This window comes from Pinus tabuliformis, chromosome 8, assembly GCF_031772625.1.
Source record: "Pinus tabuliformis cultivar Carrire ecotype Pingquan chromosome 8, CPIR1, whole genome shotgun sequence".
NCBI classification, from domain to species: domain Eukaryota; kingdom Viridiplantae; phylum Streptophyta; class Pinopsida; order Pinales; family Pinaceae; genus Pinus; species Pinus tabuliformis.
The window spans coordinates 28,954,799-28,977,836 of record NC_142294.1 but is presented as its reverse complement, the minus strand read 5'-3'; the positions used below and the strand labels follow the sequence as shown (position 1 = coordinate 28,977,836).

At 37.1% G+C, this 23,038-nt stretch overlaps 1 protein-coding gene and 1 pseudogene across 1 annotated transcript; one reads left to right on the top strand and one right to left on the bottom strand.

Moving 5' to 3' along the window:
- Nucleotides 1-281: 281 nt before the first annotated feature.
- Nucleotides 282-14,427, bottom strand: LOC149233982 (phytochrome pseudogene; annotated as a pseudogene).
- A 5,818-nt stretch (nucleotides 14,428-20,245) lies between these two features.
- LOC149233981 (tubulin beta-5 chain) lies at nucleotides 20,246-22,653 on the top strand. Its single transcript, XM_089371698.1, has 3 exons — nucleotides 20,246-20,834; nucleotides 20,928-21,197; nucleotides 21,739-22,653. Exons 1-3 carry the CDS (start codon nucleotides 20,441-20,443, stop codon nucleotides 22,416-22,418), a joined length of 1,344 nt encoding a protein of 447 aa, XP_089227824.1. The 5' UTR covers nucleotides 20,246-20,440; the 3' UTR covers nucleotides 22,419-22,653.
- The last annotated feature ends 385 nt before the right edge of the window (nucleotides 22,654-23,038 follow it).

Genomic DNA, 23,038 nt, shown 5'->3' with positions numbered 1-23,038 from the left:
TATGTGAATTATCATCCTTCTCTACAGAGAAAAGGATCATCTCTGAGCAAGTAAACACAATGCTTACACAATTCTTCCTCTGATACCACAGATGATATTTTCTGTAGCTTAATGGTGCTCCTTCGTTTGCTGCCAGGGGTTCCTTTAATGAGGGAAATTATGCCACCTATTTAACCAGCTGTCATTTTGACTGATATATTTATGCCCTTCAAATCTAGAGCTGCGGATTTTATGCCTTGAAACTCTGCTCATAAAAAATGCAATCCAAAACTTTGGCAGCTTTAACAGTAAGAATTAGAGCCTCTTTGTCTCCAAGGCGAAGTCCACTCAGAACACCATCCACATTCATCTGTTCCAAATATGGGAGGAATTAGGGGACTTGGATTCTGAACTATTGCCCTGTAGTCACCTTGAATGCGAGTGAACTTGTCCATAATGATCTTCTGCTCGGTCACATCTTGGGCAACAAAGCACACTCCCACAACATTCTCCTCCAGGTCCCTTCTCGAGCAAGCATTAACAAGTAAAACTATTGGACCTTTTTCCTGCTCTAAGCCATGTCTTTTCAACTCAATTTGAACATTTTTCTTTTCAACTCCTTGCAAAGCCAAATGTAGCATCGTTCTTAGCTAAGGTTTCCTCAACGAGATTGATTAGAGGCTCCCCCAAGACCTCTTCCACTGACAACCCTGTAAGTTCAGTAGCTTTTCTATTCCATCCATTTACTACTCCATAAGCATCGACTGCCAAGATTGGAGTCGTTGTTGTTTCAATCAGTCTCACCATCTCATTTGTCACTGCATTCAATTCATCCATTTCCTGAAGTTTCAAATTAGTGAGATGCCTATTTATCGAGATATTTCTGCTATTTTCATCAATTTCTTTGCAGGAACCTTGCAGTATTAACTGCAATGAATGGATGGCATCCATCTCAACATCCTCCCAAGGCAAACTCCTCATTTTTACCATTTCAAGGAATGCATCAAATGAAGATCGTGGATGAATTTTCTTACCATCGTCTTTGTCCTGCAGGTCATGTTTGGCACCTCCCCATTTGATTTCTTTTGTAGTATGGGATATGAACCAAAACAAAAGTCTTTTGAATTAATTCTCACCGTGGCAATTCCACAAACTACATTCCCTAATGATCCCGCTCCAGGATAGCCTACATAAACAAAAATATTTGTGCTCAAACCTGTGGAATCCATGTGATGCTCAAACATCCATGCAACAATATCTCGGATATGAGCATTAATAGGAGTTACCCCCAGAAGCCAAAAGTTTTCTTCATAGTAAAGGGCAGCACCATCGCATCTGACAAGATCCATGATGTTGGGCTTCCGAGTGACAATTCCCAAGGGTGTATCACGAAGCAGCATGTCACAGAGCAATGCTTGAGTGCACAAAATTTGCTTTTCTCTCATCTGAGTAGCCAATTCAACTTCCTTGTTTAGCTGAATTCCAAAAACTTGCATTAAGAACTCACAGGCATACCTCAAAGGAAATGGAACATAGCGTGGACTAGTGTGATGACAAACCACCAGTCCCCAAAGCCTTCTTCCTTTCTGCTGCATCTGCCCCTCGCTACCTCCGTCCAATTCCTTCTCATTGATTACTACAACCATTACTAGAGATGCTATAGAACCCATGTTGTCCATGTATTGAGCATGGAAACCATGAGGTGCTATCAATGTAGATCCACAAAAAATTAGGTCTCTAGGCAATCTCTTGTCATGAATCACTGTTACAGGTTGTGCATAGCAATCACAAATCATTCTTACTATGTTCCTCATAAACAAAAATCTTGAAACTTGAAGGACATCAACTTCAGGGTAGTGAAGACCCAAATAAGGTTCCAAATCATATATTTTAATCTCAGATACCACCTCACCATGATCATCATCATGAAATTTATAAGCCATAACACAGTCATAGTCTATAAGGTCACACACCTCTTGTTATGAAACCAGCTCAAGAAAAGATAGATCCACGCCTTAGAATTCAGCCTCTTCGAGGGGGCAACCTCCTTTACATTACATAAATGAACAATTCATGGATGATACAAATGACAAAACCTCCTTTCTATATATAGGAGTCTAAGGAGTCACAATATAATCCAGCCGACCTAACAATAATAATATAAAGCCACAAAAATAACAATAGAGGGATTCTACGGGGCACAGAAATAACAATAAGGGGGTAATAGGGGCACAACAATATAAATAAGGGGTATATCTATAATAGTAATGGGGTAATCACTAGTATTATAGGGACCCAACATGCCCCTCTCCTTCAAGAAAGTGTTGTCCTCAATGCTTGAGTAATTCTGGATACTTCTGCATAAAATTCTCATCCTCCCATGTGGAATCTTCAGCGGATAAGTTCTTCCACTTGATAAGATACTCTGAAATTGATCGATTTCGTAGCTGTCGAGTTCTTGTTTCTGTGACTGCTTCCAGTTCCAATATAATTTTTCCTTCCTCGTCAAGTTCTGGAAATATTGTTTGAATTGGGAGCTTGTCGCCTATAACCTTCTTTAAACATGAAACATGGAAAACTGGGTGCAATCGAGAAGCTGCAGGAAGCTCCAATTTGTATGCCATAGTACCAATCTTTTGCAACACCTTGTACGGACCATAATACTTTGGTGATAGTTTATTATCCTTCTTAGCTTGCTTTAGGGACATTTGCTTATATGGTTGTAGCCGTAGGAATACCCAATCACCTACATCAAAACTTCTTTCACTGCGATGTTGATCTGCTTGTTGTTTCATTCTATTTTGTGCCAACACGAGGTTATCCTTTAAGAGTTGGAGGACTTGTTGTTGATGTTCGATGTGATGTTCCACTGCCTGAACCTTAGAATTTTCTCTTAAATATGATGTGATGGATGGTGGTTGATACCCATAAAGTGCCATAAATGGGGTCATTTTTGTTGCTGTATGGAAGGAAGTGTTATACCACCATTCAGCTAGAGGCAACCATTTGACCCATTGTGTCTGTTTATCAGATACAAAGCAACGAAGATATCCTTCCAAACATTTGTTTACTATCTCAGTTTGCCCATCAGATTGAGGATGATAAGATGAGCCATGAGCTAACTGAGTACCAAGACAAGAAAATAATTCTGTCCAAAAATTTCCTGTGAAAATGGGATCTCTGTCACTTACAATAATCTTTGGGTTTCCATGTAGCTTTTGAATTGTTTCCATAAATGCAGTAGAAACTGTACTGGCTTTAAATGGATGTGATAATGCACAAAAGTGTGCATACTTGGTAAGTCTGTCAACTACCACCATGATGACACTCTTTCCCTCAGACTTGGGTAAACCTGTGATAAAATCCATTGAAACCTCCTCCCAACGTTGGCTTGGAATGGATAAAGGTTGTAATAGACCCGGTGTCTTAATTGTTTCAACTTTATTTTGTTGGCAAACCAAACATTCCGCCACAAACTTTTGAATATCTGATTTAAGGCCATCCCAAAAAAATTCCTTCTTAACCCTGTGGTAAGTTTTTAAAAATCCTGAGTGCCCTCCTAAGGGAGAAGTGTGCAATTCCATAAGAATCTTTTGTTTTAGCTGGGAATTCTTACAGAGGTATAAGCGATCTTTGTACCATAACGAATCATTCTTCCAGCTAAATGTATCAGAAGTACTGGAATCTTGTTGTAGCTTTCGAATAAGTGCCCACACTTCTTCATCATTCTTCCATTCCTCCCTTGCTTCGTTTATCCAATCTGGTTGGATAATAGAAATGGCACACAACAATGCTTCCACATCCTCATCCTTTCTTGAGAGTGCATCTGCCACCACATTTTGCTTCCCTTTTTTGTAGATGATTTCAAAGTCATAACCCAACATCTTTGTGACCCACTTTTGTTGCTCTTCAGAGGATAATCTTTGTTCTAAAAAGTATTTAAGGCTATCATGATCCGTTTTTACCTTGAAGTGTCTTCCCATTAGGTAGGGTTGCCATTTCTTAAGTGCATGGAGTATTTCCAACATTTCCTTCTCATAAATAGCTTTGCTTAAAAACTTTCCCTTGATTGGACGACTTTCAAAAGCAATGGGTCTTTCATCTTGCATTAGAACAGCACCAATTCCATTTCTTGAAGCATCACATTCCACAATAAAGGTTTTTGTGAAGTCCGGTGTAGCTAAGACCGGTGCTTGGCACATTGCCTCTTTAAGATGTTTAAAGGCCTTTGTTGCTTCCGGAGTCCATGAAAATGAATCTTTCTTCAATAATGTTGTTAGAGGTGCTGCTATTCTCCCATAATTCTTAACAAACTTGCGATAATACCCTGTCAACCCAAGAAACCTCGCAGATGCTTTATGGATGTGGGGATTTTCCATTCCTTAATGGCTTTAATTTTGCTAGGGTCTACCTTAACTCCTTCATGAGATACAATATGACCCAAATATTCCACCTCTTGGACTCCAAAGAAACATTTGGATCTTTTTGCATATAATTGTTTCTCCTCCAATAGTTGTAGCACCCTGTCAACATGTTCAACATGATCCTTCCAAGACTTGCTGTAGATTAGTATATCATCAAAAAATACTAACACAAATTTTCTAAGGAATGGTTTGAAAATTGAATTCATCAAACCTTGAAATGTTGAAGGTGCATTGGTAAGGCCAAAAGGCATGACCAAAAATTCATAATGACCCTCATGAGTTCTAAATGCCGTTTTCAGAATGTCTTCAATCTTCATTCTGATTTGATGATATCCCGAACGAAGATCCAACTTGGTGAAGTAAATTGATCCATGCAATTCATCCAGTAATTCATCAATGACAGGAATGGGGAACTTATCTTTAATAGTGAGCTTGTTGAGCTCCCTATAATCCGGACACATGCGCCATGATCCATCCTTCTTGTGCACCAATACTACTGGAGCTGAGAAAGAACTTTGACTCGGTTGAATTATACCAGCCTCTAGCATTTCTGCAACCATACGTTCAATTTCACTTTTTTGGACATAGGGATATCTGTACGGCCTGATGTTTGGAGGAACACTTCCTGGAATCAGATGAATAGCATGATCATGATCACGCATAGGTGGGAGACCTTTGGGAGTCTCAAATACCTTGGAATGATTGTCCAGGACTTTTTGGAGATCTGGAGAAATAGATGATTCCAATGTGGAAACATCTAGCGAACATAATTGTGCAATTACACCTCTTTGCTCCTTTTTTAGAAGCTTAGTCATGTCATTAGAGCTTATTATCTTTCCTGGTTTCCCTGCAATACCCCTTAATTCAACTTCCTTTCCTTCCACAGAAAATTTCATGAAAAGTTCTTGAAAATTAAAAGCTATTGTACCCAAGGATTGTAGCCATTGGACTCCTAGTACAACATCAGCACCTCCCATTGGAATGGAAAGCATTGGGCTAGTCAATACATATTCTCCCATGGATAGCTTGATATTATGGCACTTTCCAGAGCAATTTATTGTTCCTCCATTTGCAATCATCACTTGACACTCTGGTGCTGGATATAGGAAGCAATTCAATTCTTTTGCTACCCTACAATGAATAAAATTGTGGGTTCTTCCTGAATCAATCAACACTATTACCTTTTTCTTCTTGATTTGTCCTTCTATCTTGATGGTTTGAGGAGTGGTAATTCCCGCCAATGCATTACAAGATATGGTTGGATTTATTTGTTCTTCATCTAGGCTTTGTTCCTGGAATATATCCTCTTCTTTTGACCTTTCTTGCTCCTTTTCTTCTTCCTCTTCACAATCTATGTAGAATAATTTCTTCTCAGCACACTTATGACTTTTTGTGTATTTGCTATCACAATTGTAACAAAGCCCTTTTGCTCTTTTTTCTTCCAATTGTTGTGGTGTCAACCTTGTAGGTTGTGGAAGACTAGGGGCAACAACACTTCCGTCTTTATAGTTGTGAGTGGTATGCTTCCTAGTTGCCATAATTTTGCTTTCCATTTTTCTTGCTAACCTGAATGCCTTCTCTAATGAATCAGGTTCCCAAAGGCGAACATCATGTTGGATATTATCCTTTAAAGACCCTATGAATACATCAATCCTATGCTCCTCTGGAATATCTTTTACCCTTATGTTCAATTTTTGGAACTCCTCAATGTGCTCCATTACTGAACCCTTTTGTTTGAGACTTATCAATTGGCTAAAAAAAGTGTTGCTTTTTGTGTCCTCATAATGTGCTATCAATTCTTCCGTAAAAATTGCCCAAGTGATAAATTGTTTACGAGAACAAAGCCATTGATACCATACAAACTGATTTGGTTCCAAATATACAGTTGCCATACGTACCTTTTGTGCATTTTGCACATTATTGAGATCGAAGAATTGCTCCATCTGTAATATCCATGTGGCGGGATCCTTGCCATCAAACTTCCTCATATCGATTTTTGGAATATGGTGATTCTTCGATCCAACATTAGCATCTATGGAATCATGATTAACATTTCTTTTGTTCTCATCATGAGTTTCCTTTACTACCTTTTCACCATTAGTAAGTATTTCTTGTAGAAAATTTGTCAAATCTGTCTTCAAATCTGCCATGCCTGTCTTCAAATTTGTGTTCAAATCTATCTTAAAATTGTCCATCTTAGCTTCCACGCCATTTATCTTAGCATCTGTTAGCTTTTGTGAGCGTGACATTTGTTGCACTTGTTCTTGTAATTTTGATATATCATGTAGCATTTCTTCCTCTTCTTCATGAGTCATGCTAGAGCTTTCAGGTTCCTTACTAGGTGTTTGAATTTTCTTTCCTCGGGGCATCAATTACCGATAATAATGCTCTACTATTCCCTTTGAATTCCTTCAAAATAAATTTTCAAACCAAGCTTAAGCAAAAATTTAAAAAAATCTACACACCTTTTTTCACTTTAAAGAAGCCTGATATTGAATCTGACGTATCTCTGTAATTTCAGATCATCCAGTTCTGAAATTTCTACTTGTAGTAGCCTTCTGTGTCTTCTTTCCAATGCCACAAGTCTGAGCCAAATTGGATTCTCCAAGGAAGAGTTATGTGAAATCTCCCACAGTGACTTGCTTTTAGACTGGTTCAGTAGAGCGAACTTGTACGACGTGCCACGAGTCACTGTTTCAACCTTTGAATCTGAAACACACACAAAAGAAACTACAGTCCGTCCTCTTTCTGTACCTTTTTATGAAATTTCAATCCGATCCTCAGAGAGAGAGTTATGACGATTTTCCCCAGGTCACCTGTTTTGAATGTAATTCAGGAGTCTGCAAAAAGGCCAACTTCCTCAGATCATATCTCCGAAAATATCACGCACAAATCTCTGAAATTTGGACCCAAGGTTCAGCGCCCATTCTTCTCAAATGGGTTTTTTTTGCGACTTCTGAAACATCACAGAAAAAAAGTTATAGCGAAAATGCCACGATGACCTGTTTGGAGCAGCGAAACCCTAGAATCCAAAGCTCTGATACCAAATGTTATGAAACCAGCTCAAGAAAAGATAGAAAAGATAGATCCACGCCTTAGAATTCAGCCTCTTCGAGGGGGCAACCTCCTTTACATTACATAAATGAACAATTCATGGATGATACAAATGACAAAACCTCCTTTCTATATATAGGAGTCTAAGGAGTCACAATATAATCCAGCCGACCTAACAATAATAATATAAAGCCACAAAAATAAAAATAGAGGGATTCTATGGGGCACAGAAATAACAATAAGGGGGTAATAGGGGCACAACAATATAAATAAGGGGTATATCTATAATAGTAATGGGGTAATCACTAGTATTATAGGGACCCAACACCTCTTGTACAATCATGTCACACAATAGCCCAATATTTCCACTAGGGATCGATTTGGAACCGTGATATTGCCTTTTGCAGCAAGCTTATAGGATTGTAATGCTCTCATTGCAGAGGTGGAAACATCCAAAGTCCCAATAGGCTCAAAATCTATCACCAATGCCACATCAATTCTATGGAGTATAGCATAGAAGGGCTTACCAGAACTCTTGGAATGGACCAAAACAAGATTCAAAAGATTGAGTTCTTCAAACTTGGCAGCCTTCTGCAATGCCATGGTGCTCGAAGGAGTGAACAAGGTCCTTGCATCACTGCCAATACAAAGAATTTGCTGGTCCTCCACGCTGGGAACTACATGAGTTGACACTTGAAACATATATGGGGGATTTTCACTGTAAGCAATCACTTCAAAAGTCTTCTCATTCACTGCAACCATGCACCCAAATGGCTGAAGCAGCTTGCTCCTTTGTATTTGCTGCAGATATGCACTAACTGCAACTGATGGAACAATCTCTAAATCCTTGTTATCTGTTCTGGAGTCACAACTTTCAACACCTTGAATTTTAGGCCAGGCATCCCAACTTTAAGAAATTTAAGAACTTGTCTCAATCCCTCATCTCCCACATCTGCATCATCATTTTTCTCTGTGTCAGTATCTAAGTCTTCAGTAGCTTTAAGTGATACTAAAAAGGAAGCATCTACAAATTGCCCATTCCGCTGCAAGTAGACCACCTACTCCCTGTATTTTTTATTTTTGTTAAGAAAATTTCAAACATAGGAATGCCTGGAGCTCCTACAGCCTTAAACACCAACAAAATTTGCCCATATAAATAATTTTTGACGAAATATTATATGTGATAACATGACTAGACGTGTGAGAGAGAAGGCGCCAAGGGCTGGCCTCAATCCGAGACTTGCAAAGTAAAAAGGCATGGCTTTGGGTTCACAATGTTGGCCTTCTTCGGCGCATATACCCTTCGATGTGAGACGAACATGAACACAAGGACTGTGGAGCCCCTCCTAGAGAATAGATCCCAAATTTGGTGGGATTGCTAAGCCGAAAGTGGCATCCACCCTCGATCCTTCCAAATGTGCCCTTCCTTCTCCTTCTTCCCCATGGACAAACATTTCACATGGAGAGAAATAAACAATTTTGATATTTGGACAAACCTTTCAAATGGAGGGAAATAAACCATTTTAATATTTGAAAGAAACAAATCCATGAAACCTTAATGAAAATTGAATGAAATATTCTTCTGTTTATCAAGGGAATTAAATTCCATTAAATAAAAGGTGAGTCTTATTTTTTTTGTTTAATGGGAGGTATTTTTTTATTGTAAATAATTATTACTTTATGAAAAAATTTAGGTTTTTGTGTCACTAAATATCAATTGAGGGAGTTTTGGTTGATTTATCAAAAGTGAATTATGGTGATATCAAAACAAGTTTTGTGTGGTTAAAAAGTGAAGAAAAGTACTAATGTCATGGTAATGATCAATCATCATTTCCAATTAAATGTTTGGTTTAATAAGGATAATTAATTTATAGAGATTTTTTATGATGTTTAATAGAGGGAGTCAACATGGGAAAGGTAATACTTTGGCTCTCACATGTTTTAGAAAATTGATATCTCTTTGTCCATAAACATTAGGGGTGGAAAAATAACATAGCTTCTAGAGCTAAGTTTGTTCCAACTTAGTTATATCTTGAACCACAAATTGGTGTTGACCTCATGGATATGATAGAAATTTGGTGGCTTGTAGGGTAGTATTGTCATAAAATAAGAAGGGTAGACATCAAAATAAGCTTTGTGTGGTCAAAAAGTATAGTGAAGTAGTAATGTCATAGGATTAATGATCATTTCTAATGAAATGTTTGTTTTAGTAAGGATAACTAATCTATGGAGATTTTCCATGATGTTCAATAGAGGGAGTCAACATGGGAAAGGTGATAGTTTGGCTCCCACATGCTTTAGAAATTGATCTCTTTGTCCATAAACATTAGAGGCAGAAAAAAATCCTAGGCTCTAGAGCTAAGTTTGTTCCAAATTAGCTATATCTTGAACCACAAATTGTTGTTGACCTCATGGATATGATAGAAATTTGGTGGCTTCTAGGGTAGTCTCGTCATGAAATAATGTTGTCACTTATTATCTAGTCATATATTTTAATCCTATACTAAATTAGTCATTTAAGTTAGTCACTTATTAGCTAGTCATATATTTTATCCCTAGACTAAATTAATCGTTTAAGTTAGTCATTTTTAGTTTGGTCACTTAAAATTTCTCGAATTTAGAAGTAATTTACTTTAAATAATTGCGGTGACTAACTTTTTTAGTCACCTAGTCATTAATTTCATCATTTTCTACTAGTGCTTCTAGCCCGAGAGAGCGGGTCTAGCCACAAACAAGACAATATAATGTAAACTTCCTTAGACTAGAATCAAATAAGAGGGCCTACCTCTTAGAACACTAATCTGCTTGATGGTGATCTCGCTTCCTTGCTCCGGCTTCCTTTCGTTTGTTTCCTTCAAATACCTGAAACAAGCACACAAGAGACAAAAACAAACGTGATAACATACAATCGCATTCAATCTACTTAAAAAGTCAAGGATTCTTAAGCCATCAAATGTAATATGACACTTAATGTATGAAATAAGCCATTAGTTGTATTAATATAAACTTCAGAAGGAAATACAACCGAAGCCTTGACGTTGCAGGTCTCCTTCGATGTATCCGGGTTCCAACACCACTACTAGCATCTCATGGTTAGCCTCAACAATGGAAGTTTAAGGCTTCTTCCCTTTAGTTCCAAACCAAACACACTACACACCTATTCTCCCTTCACAAACATAAACTAGAAGGCTAAAGCTATTGATATCTTGCTGGTTATTCAAGCTCCAAAAAAGACTAGTTCAGCTTGGAAAAGGAGGAGTTTATATAGCTTTGATAGAGGGGATATGGATCCTCTTATGATGGGAGAGGCCTTATCTCTTTGGTTTGTTCCATCTTAATAGGGGAAAGGAGCCCAAACAGACTCTCTCGGCTCTATCCAACCCAACCATTTACCAGACTTCCGTTCACGAAGCTTCTAGACCTAGAAGCTTCGACTCCATTTTTAAAAACTTGCCAAAAGAGGGTCGGCATGAGTGATGAATGACTCACTTGTGTCGTTCGGCGCTAGGCCTGGTTTTAAACTCTGCAAATCAGCGCAGGTGAGGAACTGAGCACTAGTGTCAGTCTTCAAAACTGGGATTAAAGGAAGATTCTTGGGAAATGATGTAAGAGGGAAATGTTCTGCAGATGAAGAGAGATGTAAAGGCATGCTCTTCATGATGGGAAAGCATGAGAGCTTCACTGTAGAGGTCCTCTAGGATCGAGGAACGGGGAGTACAGGGACAGTGACAAAATTCTGTGTAACATCTCTAGAGGTGTTTCCATGGGTTTGCATCCTCCTTCCTCCAGTTGGTCGCTAGAGGTGTCTCCATGGGTTTGCAACTCTCCATGCGGAATCTCTATGGTATCTCATTTGTATACTTGCCTTTGGAGACAAATTGTTCCCCATTGCCTTGCCATACTTCCAACCCAAAAAAGTAGTGCATGAGACCCATGTCCTTCATTTCAGATTCCCTTGCAAGGTCCTCCTTGCAAGATCTGATCAACTGCTCATCACCAGTTAAAATAAAATCATCAACATATAAGTCAATAATAATCAATTTACCTTCTACCAAGATGTGATATAGGTTTGCATCCGCTTCACTTTTGGTGAAGCCAAAACTAGTGAGATAGTTGTCAATCCTGGTGTACCAAGCACGGGATGCTTGTTTGAGACCATACAACGCTCCCTTGAGTCTACACACATGAGACTCTTGACCAAATGTCTCAAAACCTTATGGTTTCTTGATTTACACATTCTCTTCAATAAATCCATTGACAAATTTTGTTTTTACATCTATCTGGTGGACATTCCACATCATTTGTGTAGCCAGTGGAAGGATCAATCTAATGGATGAGTACCTTGCTACAAGAGAAAATGTCTCCTCATAGTCAATTCCCTCAACTTGAGAGTATCCATTGGCAACAAATATGACCTTATACTTCTTTATGCTTTCGTCTGTTGAATGCTTAACCTTGAAGATCCATCTCGAACCCACAACTGATTTATTTGTCGGTCTTGGGACTACTTCCCAAACACTATTATTTACATTGGATTTGTATTCCTCCACCATTTCATCAACCCATACAGGTTACTCTACTGCTTCTTTGAAAGAGGATGGCTCAGTCTCTACAAGCTCAGTCATTAGAGCCATGTAGCTAGTGTACCGATCAGGTGACCTCCTCTGTCTGTGCAAATTTTAAGGAGCTCCCACATTCTCCCTTGCATCCTGCACAAGTCTATCAACTTCCCTGGTCCTTTTCCTACCTTCTCTAGATGGTTATGCTTAAGTGGATGTCTCCAATTTCTGCTCCTCTACTTGTAGTTGTTCCACAACTTCCTGAGGCTCCTCCTTTGGAGCTAAAATCTCCTCTTCTTGTGGGATTTGAAGCTCCCTCTCAAGAGAGCACTGCATCACTTTCTCCTCATCAAATTTTACATCCTTTCACACAACTATCATTCTGAGGGATGGAAAGTAGACACGGTAGTTGTGGGGAGTTTTTGTGTAACCCACAAATATTCCCAATTTTGCCGTTGGATTAAGCTTCTTCCTTGATTCTTTGGAGACATGGAAGTAAACAGAGGCTCCAAAAATCTTGAAGGGCGACACATCCATATTTCTCCCCGAGAAAGCCTCCCCAAGTGTAATCATGCCCATAATCTGATAAGGACTTTTGTTATGCAGATAGACTAATGTGTTGCATGCCTCGGTCCACAAATGTAGAGGTAGGCCTTAGTCATGCAACATCATCCTCACTACTCCCACAATGCTACGGTTCTTTCTCTTAGCCACCCCATTCTTTTTTGGGTTGTGGGGTGCTATCAACTCTCGTCGAATGCCTTCTTTCGGACATAATTTTTTAAATTCATTCGGCACATGCTCACCTCCATTATCACTCCTAAGAGCCTTCACCTTCTTGCCAATTTCTTTCTCAACTAGTGCCTTGAATTCTACAAACTTGGAGAATGCTCATCTTTCTTCCACATGAAGAAGATCCAACACTTTCGTGAGAAGTCATCAATAAAAATGACAAAATATTTGTGTCTGGTAGTGGAGGTTGTCGAGAAAGGTCCACATACATCAGAGTGGATCCTTTTCAAGACTGCATGCGCTTTGCTATCCCAATCATGGAATGTGGATTTTGTGTACTTCGCCAAAGTACATCCTTTGCATACATCCTGCGGATCAAGTGCTCCTTTAGGGAAGCCAATGGTTATTTGATGCATAATCTTCAAGGTGTCATGATGCAAATGACCAAGTATTATGTTCCAAAGTTCACCGACATCGCGACTCTGCACTTTCTTCGCCTTACAACTTAATGCAACACAATCTTCCACATATAGATTATACAAGTTGTTCACATGAACCTTGATATGCTTCAACTGTCTCGTGGCTATGTGTCTTAGGAATGCTTTCCCTTTGCTGAAAATCACATCATAACCACGGTCTTCCAAAACAGTAATAGAAATGAGATTTTTCTTTAGGCTTGGAACAGACATGACATCCTTGAGTCTGAGAGAGGAGATCGACTCCCTTTGAAAGGTGATTGTACCAATCCCAATCTCTTTGTACCTTCCGTCATCCCTTAGCTCGATGTGCATCTGGAGATCTTTCTCCTCCAAGACACTGAATAAGTCTCTACACCCTGTCATATGGAACAATGCACTTGAGTCCAATTACCACACACTCCTCATCACTGTGTTGGCCATGCATGCGATAACGGTGAAGTCAAGCTCGAACTATGAAGCCAATACTTCACCTCCTGCTCCTCCTAAGGTCTTCTTTCTCGACTTTTTGTGTGGACGCTTTGTGGCATAGTGCCTAAATTTATGACAATTGAAGCATTTAATTTTGGAAAAATCTTTCTTCTTGCCCCCTTGGTTGGATTATGGCTTGGTTTGATATTTCTTCCCTTTTCTGTTCTTTCCCTTTCCAACCAATGCAAAATTTTCTTCATCCTTTCCCTTGGATGAAGCCCCATCTTTGGTATTTTGCCTTGTTTCTCCTGTACCAAATCAGACCATAAAGTGTTCCCAATTCGGTAGTTTCTCCCTCCCGTTCACCGAATCTTGGTAGCTATGCCAACTCTTGGGAAGGCCTAGAAGGGATAGGCTTGCCAAGTCATGTTTTGCAACATTAACACCAACCCCACCCAGTTCATCACGAACTTGTGTAAATCTGCTTAGATACTCCGAGATAGTGTCATTCTTCTACATCTTGATATTTCGAAGTTTATCCTTGACTGTCAGCTTCCTGTGATCACTACTATTCTCGAACAATTCTGTTAGTGCTTTCCACATTGCTAATGGAGTTTCTTTCTCGTGGAGATTTGAGATAATGTGATCCTGCACTCCATCCAAGATTATTCTCCTCACCTTGGCTACATCTTTCTTCCATTGGGTCAGGTTCTGTGCACCAAATTCATGTGGTTTTGCGACATCTGTCTTGATGTATTCTAACAATTTGTTCTCATCCAACACCGCCTCCATGCAATGAAATTAAAGTTGCTTTCCAAGGCATACTCTAGTCTCAGCTGGTTGAAGGTCATCCTCCCAACTCTAAAGAGATCATGCTACACTGAACTGCAAATTTGAACCTTCAGAGAAACAAATTCGAAATTCTTGCTCTAATGTGAATCCTATTCTGATAGCATGTAGAAATTATGGTATAGATTTGCAACTTCTCATGAAATTTTAATCAAAATCAAAAGACACAAACCTACTCTACTTCTCTATGGAATTCAATTCACAATTTAGAACATCAATCACAAACATGCAATGAGAAATAACACACATGCACACAATATTTTTCTAGGGGAAAGCAATCTACTAAAAACCCCTTTGTCTGCTTGCATTAATATGATGAATAGAGATGTATTACAATTTTTTTTCTCAACTGAGCACAACCTGCAAGTGAATAACCTATCTCTCTGCTCATTGAGAATTTATGACCCAGACTTAGTCAATTTCTGCCTTTGATTGAGCCCTTATTTCCTTGCACAATTCTTGAGGAAATTAGGCCCCTATTATTTAGGAATTTCCTCCAAAATTCTTGCGCAATTCCCAAGGTTGATCATCTGACTGCATGCAACACTTGTACACTCAAGACTAGTCTACAACTGATGTTACACTGCCTTCGAATCTCCACAACAACTGGGGAACTCTAATTCTCTACATACAATAGCTATTTTGGGCTGATTGATCAGTTAATTAGATGATCACTGAGTTAGACTAAAGTCCCACTGCACAACTAACCTTCCACTAGTTCCTCCAACATTTAGAACCTAGATCTAGGTTCAAAACACGTCGACCCTTTGTTCTCTATGTGATTTCACCGGAAAATATGAACATTACAACTTGAAATAGCTAACCTTGATTGCTACAAATTAACAATCACACATGCTTAACTGAACTCTAACTCCTCTAACTTGAGTTTACTGTAAACTGAGTGACACAAGCCATGTCACACAAGTTAACTACATCCAAGTTACCTGCTGATGTGGAAATTCGAATTTTCTCATTTTGACCAAGGAAAAATCAAATTGAGACTTTCTTGTTGCATTTTTCAACAAATGATTCCGCTATTGGTTGAGAGGTGGTTTGTTACACACTTTTTTTTTTATACTTATAATAAACCTACAATATAATAATATTTTTAACCATGGATATTGAGGCCCACTTTGCCATAGATATTACTAACTCGTAAATAGGCCTTGTTACAATACCATGGGCCAATACCATGATTCATGAATACGGCATGCCCCAAAACTATCTCTCATTTCACAATCAAAATATTTTATAAATATTTTATTTGAATTTAATTTTAAAACATTTTTTAATTAAATTTAAAAACAAAAGGATTATAATTAATTTTATATATCTAAACCCTCTATCATATTAAAATATATAAATAGTAGTTATAAATTAAGATCCATTTTACTATATAAATTAAAATAATAATTTTGTAGCCATAGTTAAATTTCATTAATAAGCACATACAATCTATGTGATTCATTTCACTAGTTTCAATCCCACTTCTTCACCCCTGTGAGCATCACCCCATGCAATGAGTGCTAAGTGAACTATTCAAAAATCATGAGAAATTAGTGAGTTACGACTACCTCTCATGATGATGATGATGATGATGATGATGGTTAACGTCCACTGAGACCAAATTGGTCTATCGGACCTACAATTTTCTTAATTTTTACTTGTCTGGCTCCTCGTCTTTCTTGGCGAGATTGGTGTTGTAGCTTTCTTTCTTTTCTCTACGGTCTTCCAACTTCCTTTGTCTTGTATCTCCTTCATCTCTTCTGGTTCTTGGGACATTGGTGTCTTAGCTTCGCGATCTATAGTCGGAGAAGTTTGGTTTAGGAGATCTGCTTTGCTGTTAAATGAAGATTTATTTTCTGCGGTATTCAAATCCTCATAACTGTTGATTTGTTGGGGCGGGCTTTCTCCTTGCTTGCTTTGAGAGTTGTTTCCTTCTTCCTTGATTTCTTCATGGAAATGGTCATACGTGAATGACTTACTTAATGCAGTTGAATCCCAAAATGATATCTAATATAATGCACTGCGTAAACCCCATAATACTTAAAAATCACATACAAATTTAATACTTACAATATAACATGGTTCTTAAAAATTGATATTCATCCCACTTTACCATGGCTATTATTAACTTGTAAATAGACTTTGTTACAATACCATGGGCCAATGTCATGGCTCATCAACACGACATGCCCAAAAACCATGTCTCATTTCACAATCAAGATATTTTATAAATGTTTTGCAAATTATATAAAAATAAAAAAAATTAATTATAATTATTAATTAATTTTTTTGACTCAGTGAAATTACAAAAAAATAAAAATAAAAATAATAATTATAATTAATAATTATTAATAATTAATAGTTAAACTAGTCTAGATCCATCTTATGTCTAGATCTATCTTAAGTCTAGAGGTTTGCACCGCTAGAGATTTGATCTCTCTGGGTGCTTGATAGATCTAGAGTTAAGATGAATCTACACTGGTGAATAATAAAACTTGCCTGTTTTTCATCATCAACTAGTTCTACTAATAACATCTTTTGCATTGAAACTAAACAAGAAAAAAGTATTATTTTTAGAGTGGAAGAAACTAATTTGGTAATTAAAAAAAATCCATTTTTAAATAAAAAATAATATTGAATTTCAAAATATATATATATATATATATATATATATATATATATATATATATAAATATAAATATAAAATAAATTTTGTTTTAATTTTTTAAAAATAAATTAATTTAAATATTTCAAAAATATTAAAATTTTTAATTGATTAAAATTTTATTTTATTAAATTATCAAATTTCAATAATAATAATAATATATTTTTAAAATATACATTATTTTATTTTATTTTAAATCATAAAATCATGATACTTAAAATGAAGTATATAAAAGAAAGTTATCACAATTTAGGTTGAGTATAGATTAAGTAATATTCCCATTAACCCTACTATAAGGTATGTATATGCTATAAGATGGACAAATTCTTTCTTCTGTATCTATGGAACCAACAAGATAAAAGAACAATGGACAACTTTATCTCAATAATAGATTTCATTTTAAGCCTCCTTATCATTTCAAACAAGTATGACCCCATTGGCTTTGATTGTCCTCACTACAAGGTATGCTTATGGTGCAAGTTTGATAACTTTGTGTATATGACACAACCCTTTGCCAACCCAGACACATAAGTAAAGGGTGACCCTAGTACAAGATTTCACTTAAACAACCATTCTCATTTCACCCATTCTAGGTGAAATCCAACCATGAACAATGATTAACCAAAAAGATTCAATGGCCCATTTGGGGAACAAAATCCAAAAAATTCCACATGAATTCGAAAGGCACATGTTATGTTAGAACATGGGTCCAACCAAACTAAACTAACTTAAACATGGAGTGTGCCTAAGAGGCCAATGTGATTAACATACACCTCCCCTAACATGTTGTTTCCCTATATATATATATATATATATATGAGCTTGGATTGATTTCCTAAGTACCTTAATTTGGTACATGCCCCCTTCCAAATGCATTATTTTACCTACTTTGATTCTCAAAGTACCTTAATTCATTGTATGCATATTACTTCAAATATGGTTGACTCTCAAAGCACCTCAATTTAGTGTATTTTTTTTTTTTTTTATTGAAGTATATTAATTAAGAATCAATTAAGATTTGGTTCTTAAAGCATCCTTATTTAGTGCTTGCACCTATGTGGCTTAGTGCTTGCACCTTACTAAATAGGGTTCATTCTTAAAACATCCCACCTCATTTTAGTTCATGCACCTTGTGTATGCCATGGTTTCAATTAAGTTTGATTTTCAAAGTGTAATGTATGCATTTTAGATTTAGGGAGTAATTTTTTTTTTTTTAATTTATTTAATTATTTGTATAATGTAAGTTTTTGGAGAATTGTATTAGATATTTATTCTCAAGGATAATATTTAAGGTAATTAGATTTTATAAAAAATTGAACTTTGAAAGTTGTAAGATGAAGTGTTTTTTCTTGTAGTTAAGTTTTATTTTCATAAGTGATATAACATTTTGTACTATTTTAACATGTTTGATGTATACACTTTGTATAGAGTTAATGAATATTTTTTTTCATCTCATGTATTTTTTTGGTAAAATTCACTAGGTACTTCTTCTTTTTCAAGGATGATATTAAAGGTAAAACATATTTTATAAAAACTCCAAATTTTATCATGTCCCTCCCTTATGAGAATAGAACCTAATTAGGAAAAATAATGCTCTATCACATAATCACTTGGGTTAAATCTAATTAAAGAGTAAGCTAATCTTATTGTAAAGTGGTTCTCCTCTAAACATAAAATTTAACATAATTTTAATAGATATTTTAAACATAATTATAATTATACAATATTTCAAATTTTATAAATAGTAAAATAATATGCTTTGGTTTTTGTGCAATTATAAATTGTTTTACATAATAGAAGAGTTGATAGACATAACTCCAAATTTTGACAACTTTAAAGATAGTTGATAGACATAACTCCAAATTTTGACAACTTTAAAGACATTTATTATATGATAATGCAATCATAAGTGCAATTTCAATTAGGTTTGATCCACAAAGCATGCTGATTCTTTTATACTTTAAATTATTTTATCAATTCTGACTTTATGTAAATATATTTATATAAAGGTTAATTTTTTTAGTAGAGGAGGAAACAAAGAGTGGACAACACACATATTCATTAGGTTATCAATCAACTATTATTTTAAGAAGATGACCATACTCTTTATAATGTTTTTCTATGACTTTTCCTAACATAATTTATATTTCACAATTAGCTGTCACTCTCAACTCCTTTCTAAAAAAAATTTGAATCAAAATCTTGATATTTACTAAACCCCATATAAACTAACTAATTTACACCTCACTAACAACACAACCCCATAAAATAATAAAAAATAAATATAAAAATAATAATATCCCACTGTGAATCAATCTACACAGCTAAAATTATAATTTTAATTCATAATTCAACGCACGCAAAACCCATATCATATTCAAGTTATACAATATCTAGCCTTGTATTGTAAGGTTTTCTTCTAATATTTTGATTAAAATTTGGATAACATTGATAAAAGTTAAAATATGATAAGAAAAGTAAAAAAGATAGAATAATTTAACTACGTGTTGAGATATGCTGGCGGATTCGAAAGTGACTCTTAATCCGAACCCAATAAATTAAAAAGACTGATTTGAAAATTGAAAGTGAGTCCTAATGCGAACCCACTAAATTAAATATTCATGAGGAAATATCTAAGAAAAGTAAATAATGTTGTCGGTGTCTGTAGCTATAACCCCAACGTCATGCCATGTGGCCCGTGAGGGCCTCGTTGAGACCCCGATTTGAACTTTTGGTCAAGTGTCCATATCGAGGTGACACGTGTATCACACGGAATGGGGACAGAGGTACAAATCACGTGCCATTCTTAAAGTCAGGGGGCTTTAAATTTAACAACGGTAAAACACGAATTTGAAATTGGGGTTCTGTTATATGACGTGCTGATCTTCACGTGTCATGGGTTTGAAAGGATAAAACTTATTTATAATGGATTGTGAGCCGTCAGATTCAACGAAAGAAGCAATCCTCCCGTTGATATAGTAAAACCCGGCGAGGGTAACGGGCGAGTAAACCAGGGTTTCACAAACTGGCAGGGCAGGAGCCCGAGGATTCCTTCTTAAATGGTTTATTTGATTTTTAAGTTATTGTAGCCGTTAAATGTTCTGTACAGGTGGAGAAGTTGTGTATATTAGAGGGTCCTGTGTGCCTTTTTCCCCAGCAGACAACGCTCGGTTTCGTGTTTTTATTTGAATGGTCTTTTGGGTGTGAGATTTCTGTAGAGTGAGGGGCTTCTGTGCGCTGCCCAGTTTAGATCTGATCGAAATCTGAGTTGGCTCGACAGCAAAAATGCGAGAGATCCTTCACATTCAGGGGGGCCAATGTGGCAACCAGATCGGCTCCAAGTTCTGGGAAGTTGTTTGTGAAGAACACGGGATCGATCCTACTGGGAGATATCAGGGCACTTCAGATCTACAGCTTGAAAGGGTTAATGTTTACTATAATGAGGCGAGCTGCGGGAGGTTTGTGCCCCGGGCCGTGCTCATGGATCTGGAGCCTGGTACCATGGACAGTGTGAGGACCGGGCCTTATGGCCAGGTCTTCAGACCTGATAACTTCGTTTTTGGCCAGTCCGGAGCTGGAAACAACTGGGCCAAGGGGCATTACACGGAAGGAGCTGAGCTCATTGATTCAGTGCTTGATGTCGTTAGGAAGGAGGCCGAGAACTGTGATTGCCTACAAGGTATGTGTCTTTTTCAGATTCGAGCCCTTGACCTTGTGTTTTTGAAATGTGGGGTTTCATTTGCTAAATGATGTTGATTTTTGTTGTGTATAGGGTTTCAAGTGTGTCATTCTTTGGGAGGAGGCACTGGATCTGGAATGGGAACCCTCTTGATCTCCAAGATTAGGGAGGAATACCCTGATAGAATGATGCTCACATTCTCCGTTTTCCCGTCTCCTAAGGTGTCTGACACAGTGGTGGAGCCTTACAATGCCACACTCTCTGTTCATCAGCTGGTGGAAAATGCAGACGAATGTATGGTGCTTGACAATGAGGCTCTCTATGACATTTGCTTCAGGACTCTCAAGCTCACCACTCCTAGCTGTAAGTGCTTTTGGTTTGAGTTCTTAGCAAGTTTGGTTTTGTGATGTCATTTATTACTTTTTTTTTGACATTGAAGTTACCTGGGAGGTTTTTTAAATTTTATACAAATATGTGTGTTAATATGATTACCAGTTTAAAAAATTGTCGTTGTGTTTGAGTTCAGTTAGGAGATTTCTTTGTTCATTTTTGTTTCTTGTTCTAGGGAGTGAATATTCATTTCTATGGTCAGATTTTGAAGATTTTGTTTAATTCTACCGAGTAGGACATTTTATTTTTATACTTGGAGGTCCAAGTTTGAAATATCTTGGTCTCATTTTATTTCTTTAGGGTTAAAAGTGAGTAAAAGGAGCATTTTTGAAGAGGTCTGATTACCAGATTGTCTTTTTTTTATCACCAAGTAGATTTGCAGTTGATTTTCAATTATTATAAATGTTTTTTTTTTTTTGTTTATTTTCAATGCGTTCATGATGGATACAGGGAAGTGATTATTTTGGGGAAAAAATCTATCACTGACATTTTATTGATCTGTTTGTCCATTCAGTTGGTGACTTGAACCACCTGATCTCTGCAACCATGAGCGGAGTTACCTGTTGCCTAAGGTTTCCTGGTCAGTTGAACTCAGATCTGAGAAAACTTGCAGTGAATCTGATCCCCTTTCCCCGTCTCCATTTCTTTATGGTGGGATTTGCCCCATTGACCTCCCGTGGATCCCAGCAATACAGAGCACTCACAGTCCCTGAACTGACACAACAAATGTGGGATTCCAAGAATATGATGTGTGCAGCAGATCCCCGACATGGAAGGTACTTGACTGCATCTGCCATGTTCAGAGGCAAAATGAGCACCAAAGAAGTGGATGAGCAGATGATCAATGTTCAGAACAAGAACTCCTCTTATTTTGTGGAGTGGATTCCCAACAATGTGAAGTCCAGCGTCTGTGATATTCCTCCTAGAGGTCTGTCCATGGCATCCACATTCATTGGGAACTCAACATCGATTCAAGAGATGTTCAGGAGGGTGAGTGAGCAGTTCACAGCTATGTTCAGGAGAAAGGCTTTCTTGCATTGGTACACTGGTGAGGGCATGGATGAGATGGAGTTCACTGAAGCAGAGAGCAACATGAACGATTTGGTGTCTGAATATCAGCAATACCAAGATGCAACGGCGGATGAGGAGGCCGACTTCGATGATGAAGAGGAAGATCAATACCAGGAGATGTAGAAACTGTCCCCTGCAACAACACCCTGTTGCTGCAATTCTAAATTTATTTTCCTCCTTAGCATAGAATAGGATAGTATTAAGTGTAGTTTATTAGCTCGCCCGTCTTTGTCCTAGCTAGCTGCTTCAGATATTGTTTTATTATTTTTTTAGAAATTCTATCTGCAGAAGCATGCGATACCTTTGGGATCTATTGGTATTTTTGTTATTCAATATATCACTATCACTTTCACTTTCATTGCTCTAAATATGGAGATGTTCTATTTTCCAAATTATTGGACATGGAAGGATATGATAGGTTCAATTTTAAGAATTATTTTTTCATATCGGTCTTGGTTGTATGCAATGTGCTCATGATTAGAAGCGATTAAATATTATTTTTGTTTTTGACAAGTTTCAACTTTTCATCAGAGAAAATATCAGATTAATCAAAGGTGTAGTTGGTCAGATTTCATTTTCGTTGTCTCCTTTCTAACCCATACCACATTCAACCCGCCAGCCCTGCCTCTTCTCCACTTTTGTGTCGAGCGTAGACTATTACTTTGGAAAAAAAACTCCATCACAGGGATTTCACTGTAGTAATAGATTGCGTTATAAACTTTACATTGATAAGCCACCGAGGG

What these genes read in the sequence shown, in the direction of transcription:
- LOC149233981 (XM_089371698.1), top strand. Translation starts at nt 20,441, where the DNA reads ATGCGAGAGATCCTTCACATTCAGGGGGGCCAATGTGGCAACCAGATC. An exon ending in GAACTGTGATTGCCTACAAG is followed by an intron (nt 20,835 to 20,927) that starts GTATGTGTCTTT and finishes TGTTGTGTATAG; the next exon opens with GGTTTCAAGTGTGTCATTCT. An exon ending in CAAGCTCACCACTCCTAGCT is followed by an intron (nt 21,198 to 21,738) that starts GTAAGTGCTTTT and finishes TTGTCCATTCAG; the next exon opens with TTGGTGACTTGAACCACCTG.